Raw genomic sequence first — 10,558 nt, 5'->3', positions numbered from 1 at the left:
TCCGCCCGTAAACTACTAAGAAGGATAACGAATCTTAGTCGAAACCCAAGCTGACCGGATATGACGACAAAATGTGTAGTATAGAAAATAAGGTGGTTGTAAGTAAAAAATAATAATGAAAGAAAAACAAAGATATCCATCGTTTCTCCTCTGAAATTCAAATTGATATAGTCTCCCCACTTTCTTTTTTTTATTAATTTAAGGGAAAGAAACGCATAGATAGTGAAGGTGACGAGCCTTGTCCAGGAGGGGCCGAGTAGCTGCGGCCAAATCTGTTAGCTTTGCCGCGGTTTGACCGGGCCAGGAAACAGTCACTGTTGGGGAGCGGAGTCCGAGATTCGAACCCATAATTAAGCGAATGCAAGACCAGCATGCTTCCGATTACGCCACCAATCCTCATGCATTGTATATTTCTATATTTGCAAAATTTAATAAACAAATACATAGATAATAGATAACAAACAAATAAATAAATAAACAAATTTATAAATATGTAAACAGATAGATAAACAAAGGATTACAAATGATTACAAAGGAAGAGCATGCCGACAGGAGACCTTTTGGTCCGTAACAAGGTCGGATGCGGAAAAAAGTAGATAAACTAATAGAATAAATAGATATTGACAATAAACAAACTGAAAAATAATGATAATTTAAATAAATAACAATAACAAAATAAATTAATAGATATATGAACAAAGTAAACGAATATCTCCTATGAAATAGAAGCTATTGCAAAGCAAACCATTTACTTTTCTTTTTATTTCAAGTGTGAAGAAAAAAAAAAACTTTCCTTAAACCGGGTCCACACTGCCTCATGTAGACCTGCATGTAGCAGGTGGCGTTGGTTAATGCTGTACTGTCCACACTGATGATCCACAGTAAGTGGGCATGAGGAAAGAATGTCACTCTCACAGATACAATTCTTATCTATATCATTGGATGGCTCCCATTAATGTGAATGTTTTAAACCCCATACATAATCATCGCAAATTGATAAGGTCAGTAGCTATATATGTATATATATATATATATATATATATATATATATATATATATATATATATATATATATAATATATGTATAGATATAGATATATATACATTATATATATATATATATAGATACATTATATATATATATATATGTGTGTGTGTGTGTGTGTGTGTGTGTGGTGTGTGTGTGTGTGTGTGTGTGTGTGTGTGTGTGTGTGTGTGTGTGTGTGTGTGTGTGTGTGTTGAGACATTGTGACAAGTTGAAAAAAGGTGGAAAAAGAGTCACGGGTCTCGTTCCGAGTTTATTCCTGACCGGTTTCGCTTGTAGCTTCTTCAGAAGAAGCTACAAGCGAAACCGGTCAGGAATAAACTCGGAACGAGACCCGTGACTCTCTTTTTCCACCTTTTTTCATATATATATATATATATATATATATATATATATATATATATATATATATATGCTAATAAGAACACGGGTACGTGTGTTCACTTATGCAAAGTAGACCACTTGGAAAAAGAAACTAACGAAGCAGAGCGCTTTCGTATATTACATCTTCAGTGCAACAAGTACCTGAAGATGTAATATACGAAAGCGCTCTGCTTCGTTAGTTTCTTTTTCCAAGTGGTCTACTTTGCATATATATATATATATACATATATATATATATATGTATATATATATGTGTGTGTGTGTGTGTGTGTGTGTGTGTATGTACACACACACACACACACACACACACACACACACACACACACACACTTTCAACGAACGGACGGCTTGAAGAACGTTCTGAAGAAAAGTGAAGATTGTGGATCCCAACGCAAAGAGAAGTGCCTTTTTGTATTTGCAGGGTGGGGGAAATTGCTCGTGGGGTAGTGGGAAGGTGAGGAAAGAGGAGAGGGGGAGGGATTGCTGGGGAAATGGAAGGTAATGAGGAGGTGGAGGAAATGGCCCTGACGGGCCGCCGAAAGGTAGACAAACGACCCCAAGACGAGCTGGATGATGACGACATGTCTAATAGGAATGTGAAGATTAGAGGTATAGATAGGAGCAATATAGCAGAAAGTGATGAGAATATTTTCAAGGGATTTAAAGAGGGTGGGGGGGACACAACCCCCCCCCCCGACTGACAAGACTAGAAGAGAAGGTCGATAAGGTGATCGAGGACTTGGAGAGTAGGTTAGGTCATATGAACACCATTTTAAAAAGGGTTGAAAGATTGGAAGAACTGGAAAAGGCGAATAAAAACTTAACTGATGAAATAGAAGAACTAAAAAGACAGTTAAGAGAGGTAAAGGTGGAGAATGAGGAATTGAAGAAGAATAGTAAAGAAAACAGAGAAACAATAGCTAAAGAAAGTAAAAATTGGAAGAAAACCCAAGAAGGAAATAAGGTTTCATTCACTGACATAGTCAAACAGCAATTGAAAGAACATACTGAAGAATCAGTTATTAAAGTGATGAGACAAAAGGAGAATATAGTAAGGGATTTAGCAGACAAGAAGAAATGTATAATTATATTAGGAATGGAAGAGAAACACAACACAGATAGAACCACAAGAATCAAAGAGGAAAATGAAAAAGTAAGCCAATTACTAGAATCAGTTCAGGAAGATGAACCAGGAATTATGAAACAAATCGAAGAGAAATTTAGACTCGGAAAGTATAGCACAGACAAGACCAGACCAATTAAGATTAAATTCAAGTCACAAACAACGGCAGAGAATATCTTATCCAAAACAGGGAAACTAGCAACAAGTGAACAATACAAAAAGATATGGATAAAAAGAGAAATGAATAAAGAGGAAAGAGAGGAAGAAAAGCAGAAAAGACTGGAAGCTAAGGCAAAAAACGAGAACAGAATGGAGTCAGAGAAAGAGAGATTCTATTGGAGAGTAGTGAACATGAAACTAAGGAAGTTCGACATACAAAAGAAAAACATAAGGGAAACAGAGAACACAATGGAAGTGGCAGAAAACTAAGAGTGTCTTACACAAATATAGATGGATTAATAACAGGATTGAATGAGCTGAATGATTATTTGAAAGAAAAAGAACCGGACATAATGGGAATTGTAGAAACAAAATTAAAAGGCCCACTACCACCCAACAGTGTAGGACATGATGCATACAATTATTGGATTAGAAACAGAGAGAAAAAGCAAGGGGGTGGAGTTATGTTCCTGACTAAGGATATAAACGTGAAAGGTGTCATATATGGAAAGAATACAGTAGAGATGATTATGATAGAAGTGGAAGACAGAGATAAGAAGAGCAGAAAATTTGTGATCAATTATGTGCCTCCGAAAACAGCCTCATGGGAGGAGAGTGAATATAAAAGTATGTTAGAGGACACAAAGATAGCATTAACTAAAATAATGGAAGACGGAGGAAGAATAGTTATGATGGGCGACTTTAATTGCAAAGAAATCTGCTGGGAAGAAATGACAGTAAAGAGTGGTGATGACTCATGGGGAAATGCTCTACTTGAGATGATTACTGACCATTCAATGACACAATGGATACAAGAGAACACTAGGTATAGAAATGAAGAAGAACCATCGAGGCTAGACTTAATAATTACATCTGAACCTAGAATAGTGGACAAGATTGAATATAAAACACCAATAGGTAAAAGTGACCACATATTGATTGAACTGGAACTTAATCAAGAAAAATATATGAAAAGAAATGAACAATATAGAAAAGGAAGAATGATGTATGAAAAAACAAACTTTGATAAAATAAGAGAATTCTTCCTACAAGAAAACTGGGAAGAAATATACAAAGAAGAAACATCAGTGGAAGAGAAATGGAATATTTTGACAAAAATTTACAAAAAAGGAGTGGAAAAGTATGTCCCAAGACAAAAACAAGAAAAAGAATATGTAAAATGCTGGTACAACAAAAGTTGTAGGGAGTTAAAAGACAAAAGAGACAAAGCCTGGACCAGATGGAAAAAAGACAGAAGACCTGAAAAATGGAAAATATATACTGGTTATAGAAATGAATATGTACAAAAGTGCAGAGAGGAAAAAAGAAAATATGAAAAAGATGTTATAGAAAAGTGTAAAGATCAACCAAAACTATTCTACAGATTTGTAAACAATAAACTGAAAAACAAACAAGACTTGGAGAAATTAAGACAAGGAGGAGTTGAATACACTGAGGAAATGGAAATGGCAGAAATTATGAACAAACATTTTAAATCAGTGTTTACAAGGGAAAATATACAACCTGAAGAGATTGAGTGGAAAGAAAAAGTCCCCCCTATGGAAGAAATAGAAGTAACAAAGAATGAAATATTGACACACTTGGGTAATTTTGATGTCAGAAAATCGCATGGGCCAGATGAAATAGCAAACTGGATTCTGAAAGAATGCAGGAATGAACTGGCAGACAAAATACATAGCATAATAAGCAGTTCCTTAAAAGAAGGAAAAGTTCCAGAAGATTGGAAAAAAGCAAATATAGTACCTATATATAAAGGAGGAAATAAAGAAGAACCTACCAACTATAGACCAGTCTCTCTAACAAGTACAATAGCAAAAATTTGTGAAAGAATTATCAAAAGTAGATGGGTAAAATACTTGGAAAAAAACAACGTACTAAATCCAAGGCAATTTGGATTCAGACAAGGACGATCATGCGTCACCAATTTAATATGTTTCTATTCAAGGCTAATAGATATAATACAAGAAAGAGATGGATGGGCTGATTGTGCATTTCTAGACCTAAAATAAGCTTTTGACAAAGTACCACATAAGAAGTTGCTTAAGAAATTAGAATATGAAGGAGGAATACAAGGTAAATTGCTAAATTGGATGGAAGACTTTTTGCAAGAAAGAAAAATGAGAGTAGTGATAAGAGATCAGCACTCAAAATGGAATGAAGTAATAAGCGGTGTCCCGCAGGGAACAGTTCTGGCCCCAATAATGTTTGCTATATATATTAATGATATGGATGAAGGAATTGAAAGCTATATGAGCTTCTTTGCAGATGATGCAAAACTACTGAAAAGTGTGAAAACTGAAGAAGATTGTGAATCACTACAGAGAGATCTAAATAAAGTACAAGAATGGAGTAGGAAGTGGGAGATGGAGTTCAATACAAAAAATGTAGTATAATGGAATTTGGAAAAAGCAAAAACAGAATAACAGGATCATATAATTTGGGAGAAGAAGGAATAAAAAAAGTAGAAAATGAGAAGGACCTGGGAGTCATTGTTATGAATAATATGTCACCTGAGAAACATATAAATAAGATTTTGGGAGAAACTTATAATTTAATAAGAACAATCAAAGTGGCATTTACATACCTGGATGAAGAAATGGTGAGGAAAATCCTAATCACCCTGATAAGACCAAGATTGGAATATGCAGCAACGATATGGTCACCAAGTACAAAAAAATGTATAAAAAAACTTGAAAGAATACAAAGAGCAATCACAAAATTGGCACCAACACTCTCAAAACTATCATAGGAAGAGAGACTACAAAAACTTGAACTACAGACACTAGAGCAAAGAAGAAAGAGAGGAGATTTGATAGCTATTTACAGAATCATGAAAGGCATAGAAATTACTGATAGAGAGAATCTGATAAAATGGGATGACAGAAATACAAGAGGACACGGAAAGAAAATAAAAAAAGACAGCTATAGAAGAGATTTGAAAAAGAACAGCTTTCCTCACAGAGTAATACACAGTTGGAACAAGTTAGATGAGAAAGTGGTGTGTGCAAAAACAATACATGAATTTAAAAATAGTTTAGATAAAATGAGATATGAAGACGGGACCTCACGAGCATAGCTCCCCTTCCCGTAAAATACAACTAGGTAAATACAACTAGGTAAATACACACACGGCACACACGGCCCGGTGGCGGATTGGTAAAGCACTGGCCTCACAAGCCAGAGAACCAGGGTTCGATTCCCCGGCCGGGCGGAGATAAGTTGGGTTTGTCTCCTTTCACGTGTAACCCCTGTTCACCTAGCAGCGAGTAGGTACGGGACGTTAGTTAAGGAGTTGTGACCTTGCTGTCCCGGTGTGTGGTGTGTGAGTGGTCTCAGACCTACCCAGAGATCGGCAAATAATGAGCTCTGAGCTCGCTGCCGTAGGGTAGTGTCTGGCCGTCTCGACAAGAGGCCGCAGCAGATCCGAGGTGAATACACACACACACACACACACACACACACACACACACACACACACACACACACACACACACACACATATATATATATATATATATATATATATATATATATATGTATGTATATATATATATGTATACACATACATACATACACACACATATATACATATATATCTAAGTCTAAATAAAAATATTCTTCTAAAAAACGCTGTGGAAGTCGGGGACAGGTGGTATTACGGTGACACTTTGTCCTAAAAATATTCTTGAAAAAGCGCTTGGGTAAGTCGGGGGCAGGTGGTATTCTTCTTCTTCTTCTTCTTCTTCTTCTTCTTCTTCTTCTTCTTCTTCTTCTTCTTCTTCTTCTTCTTCTTCTTCTTCTTCTTCTTCTTCTTCTTCTTCTTCTTCTTCTTCTTCTTCTTCTTCTTCTTCTACGCGTTCTTCTTCTTCTTCTTCTTCTTCTTCTTCTTCTTCTTCTTCTTCTTCTTCTTCTTCTTCTTCTTCTTCTTCTTCTTCTTCGCGTTTTTCTTCGCGTTCTTCTTCGCGTTCTTCTTCGCGTTCTTCTTCGCATTCTTCTTCGCGTTCTTCTTCGCGTTCTTCTTCTTCGCGTTCTTCTTCTTCGCGTTCTTCTTCGCGTTCTTCTTCCTCGCGTTCTTCTTTGAGTTCTTCTTCGCGTTCTTCTTCGCATTCTACTTCGTGTTCTTCTTCGCGTTCTTCTACGCGTTCTTCTTCGCGTTCTTCTTCCTCGTGTTCTTCTTCGAGTTCTTCTGCGCGTTCTTCTTCGTGCTGGGGATCCCGTGGTGGGGTTCCGCCCCGAGGCCGAGGCCGAAGGGGAAAACGAGGGATTAGAGCGTGGAAAGCTGCGGAGCCAAGCTTCCGGCGAAGCCGGGGAGGGCGAAGCCCGTGGCTTGTATATATATATATATATATATATATATATATATATATATATATATATATATGTATGTATATATATACATATGTATACACATACACACACACACACATATATACATATATATATATACTGTATATGTATAATATATATATATATATATATATATATATATATATATATATCGTTACGGATCTTATAACTAACTCATCTTTTTCTATTGTGCATTGGCCGCGATCCGGAATCCACGAGTGATAGTAAAATCGTGTATGCAATTGTCCAGGTCAGGGAAAGGCAGGAGTGTCACTTTGTCACTTTATTAGTTCCAACGAGAAGAGGACTGACAGTTGTTCACACCGGGTTTAGCCTTGCACTACTCGCGAGGGGGATATAGCGAGCCCGCGGGGACCCCCCCCCCGGCGTCCCCCGACACATACCGTCGCTATATACCCCTACCTCCTCTCCGAATCACGCATCAATCACACGTTACAAATCACGTCACGTCCAGACCAGCCATCCAGGCGCACTGTGCAACATTCATTCATGCTCTTTCGCCACAATATTTATTTATATGTATGTATGTATGTATGTATGTATGTATGTATGTATGTGTGTATACATATTGTTTTTTGGGTGGGGTGGGGCTGGGATGTGGTGGAGAATGGCATAGCCGCACCTAACCTAACCTGACATAAAAAAGCTCCTATAAAAGTGTTGCCAGTGCTGGGAGTAGGTAAGTATAAAAATATGTTGTCTACTGATGCCTACAATCTTTCGTACTGATATATTTTCTATTAAGGAAAATCGGTATATATAAAGTTGTTTGCCAGCCTCACAGGTGCAATTCTCATCTACATCACTGGGTAGCTTCCATCATTCTGAGTATTTTGAACCGCATAAATAAGTACGGTCTGCATTTTTTTTTTTTTTTTCAGAGGCTGCGGTGGAAAATAGCACAACTGCACCTAACCTAACTTAAAAACTCATTTTAATGTCACGGTTCGGGATAACTCTTTCCTCATATCATAATGGCTAGTACTTATGTTCCTTGCTCTTGATGTTCCATATGCTGGGATGCTGATTCAATAACTATAAAATATTGGGTGCGACCTCTCGTCCAATCAATGGGGCTGGCAGTTTGTTTACTAGGTCAGTTTGCAATGACGTCATGATTTCTTTAGTCCAATGATCTTTACTTTTATATCTAAGTACCTCCCCTAAGGGCGTGACTTTACTCTCGTGAACCAATTGAATTTTCTCCTCCTCCACCCTTTTTCCAATCAGAAAATCTATTACAAACCCCGTCAGCAATACTGTTTACTCAATCTCGAAATCATTGCACCACTGACTTATTTTACACATTGTTACATAGGCATAAAAATTAACATTATACAGCAATGAAATCGAGTCCCCGGCGGCTGTTTGCAAGCATTAGGCGGGGAGCGAGATTGTGCAATTCCTTTGCCTACGAACTGTTGTTTATCAAACACCGAACTCATAAAAATGAAATTCTCGCCACCTACCCCTCTATCTACCTCTCTTTCTACCCACTTGTCTACCAGCCTCTTACACTGACCCGTGCTCTCAATATCCACCATATACATGTGATTCACACTGACATTTTAATATTGATACAAGCCCTTTCTAAGGACTTCCCCCAAGACTGTCCCCTAACTGACGTTTCTTCTTTTCCAGCTTAGGTCCCTGAGACAACGAGGTCGCCTGGTCGTCCTCAACTGGGCCCTCGGACACATTGTTGTACCGGGGAACGGAGCCTCAGGCAGGGAGGCGAAGGTAGCAGCAGTCAGTGACCATATGAACGGCGGTATCGGTTCAGAGTCGATCAGAAATCTTGATTATTGCAGTAAGAGCAATGAACAAGCGGGAGCTGCAGGGACGCAAGATGCTAGGACTCCAGTGACCCTCGCCCCGCTGGTACCAGAAGTGTACGGTCTATGTACGATTGTCCCCGGGAGTACGACTATCCAGGAGAGAAAAAGCTGTACTCCATCGCCTACGGCTGGGGTACCGGTGCTTCTGGGAGGTGACGGACCGACATGAAGAATGCCAACACTGCGGTGCAGCAGAAGCCAACACGCCGAGCCACTATGTGTCCGCCTGCTCAGCGACTGGGTTCCTCCGTGCAGGTTCAACGAATTTGCCTGGAGGCCTAGTGAGGAGGCTGATAGGTGTGCTTACGCCGTATCGTCTTGGATGCCTACTCGGAATGCCTCCCCTTAGATTTTTTTTTTTTTTTTTTTTTTTTTTATCTGACCACGTATTGACATTTTTACTTTGATATAAGCTCCTTAGAAGGAATTCCTTCCAAGACTGTACACTCACTGATTTTTTTTTTCCTCCTCAACAGCAAGGACGACTGGTCTGCCGGGAACGAGGCGGGAAGGATAGCAGCGGCCAGTGAACAACATGGACGGCGATATCGGTGTGCTCCCGAGACGAAGAGGAATCTTGAATGTTGCAGCAAATGCGACGGCCAAGAGGGAGCTCCAAGGACCGAAGATGTTGGCACTCTCACATCTGGGGTATCCACAGTTATCACTCCTGATTCCTGTGTACATGTTTTTCTATGTTAAATAATTGTAAAAGTGGACTGTGACCCGCGCAAATATTGAATAGTTCTTGGAATCAATAAAAACGAAAATAAAGGAAGCTGGGGGTAATTCCTGACCACCTGCCACAGGGACGCTCGGGGGACCAAGAAATGGTCCCCAAATTACGCAATGAGGCACACTCTCAAACACACGTCCAAACATAAGAGCCACACACACGAACATACGTATAAGGTCACGGTTACATGCCACCGAGACGCCGGGATGACCACCTCCCTACCGGGACGCTGAGGGGAATTCCGGGCCACCTGCCACCGGGACGCTCGGGGGACTAAGGACTGGTCACCTGTCCTCCGGGACGATGGGGTGGCCAGGATCGCATTCATTACAAGCGTTCACAAGCACGCAAAGAGGCACATTTTCAAACACAAGTCCAAATATAACAAGAGCTACACAGACGAATAGGCCTATACCTGCAAGCTCACGCTCAAAGCACACAGGTGCACATTCAGATCACGCGTTTTGCCCTACACACAGATGTGTACATGCCTGTATGTGTGTAACGTACATTATCATGATTTTATTTCTTCTCAATAAAATAAAATGGCCTGTCAACCTCTGTTTGCCTGTACGTACCTATATAAATTTGCAGGAATTTTATAGACCTGGCTCAGACGCATTTCTACACGATAAACCTAAATCATTTAGTTTCAGTTATTAAAAAAAAAAAAAAAAATGAGTATGATTTCTGGATTCAGCATGCAAAACTCTAATGGTATATACTAATGACGTCTTTGTTCCAAGGATTTTTTTTTATACAGCCCAGTGTTATTTTGTTTAGCATTTGGAGGGATATTTATCAGAAACAAATCTGCTCAGCTGTGTGTGTGTCCAGAGATGGTTGGGTTGTATTAATACATGTATTTATGAAGTCTAAATAAT

The 10,558-nt window shown here is 39.0% G+C and overlaps 1 protein-coding gene across 1 annotated transcript; it reads left to right on the top strand.

The window, feature by feature from the left end:
* Positions 1–8,567: 8,567 nt before the first annotated feature.
* Positions 8,568–10,194, top strand: LOC143030570 (uncharacterized). The gene is made up of 2 exons (XM_076193727.1): positions 8,568–9,235; positions 9,415–10,194. Exons 1-2 carry the CDS (start codon positions 9,111–9,113, stop codon positions 9,638–9,640), a joined length of 351 nt encoding a protein of 116 aa, XP_076049842.1. The 5' UTR covers positions 8,568–9,110; the 3' UTR covers positions 9,641–10,194.
* Positions 10,195–10,558: the final 364 nt, after the last annotated feature.

The sequence above is a fragment of the Oratosquilla oratoria genome, chromosome 1, assembly GCF_046742065.1.
Source record: "Oratosquilla oratoria isolate Oo_2021 chromosome 1, ASM4674206v1, whole genome shotgun sequence".
Taxonomy (NCBI): Eukaryota; Metazoa; Arthropoda; class Malacostraca; order Stomatopoda; family Squillidae; genus Oratosquilla; species Oratosquilla oratoria.
The sequence above is the reverse complement of the archived record's forward strand: the minus strand, read 5'-3'. Positions and strand labels throughout refer to the sequence as shown.

Bases quoted from the DNA above. Each gene is read 5' to 3' on its own strand.
- LOC143030570 (XM_076193727.1), top strand. From the start codon at position 9,111: ATGCCAACACTGCGGTGCAGCAGAAGCCAACACGCCGAGCCACTATGT. The intron at 9,236-9,414 runs GTGTGCTTACGC...CCTCCTCAACAG, and splicing joins CCTAGTGAGGAGGCTGATAG to CAAGGACGACTGGTCTGCCG.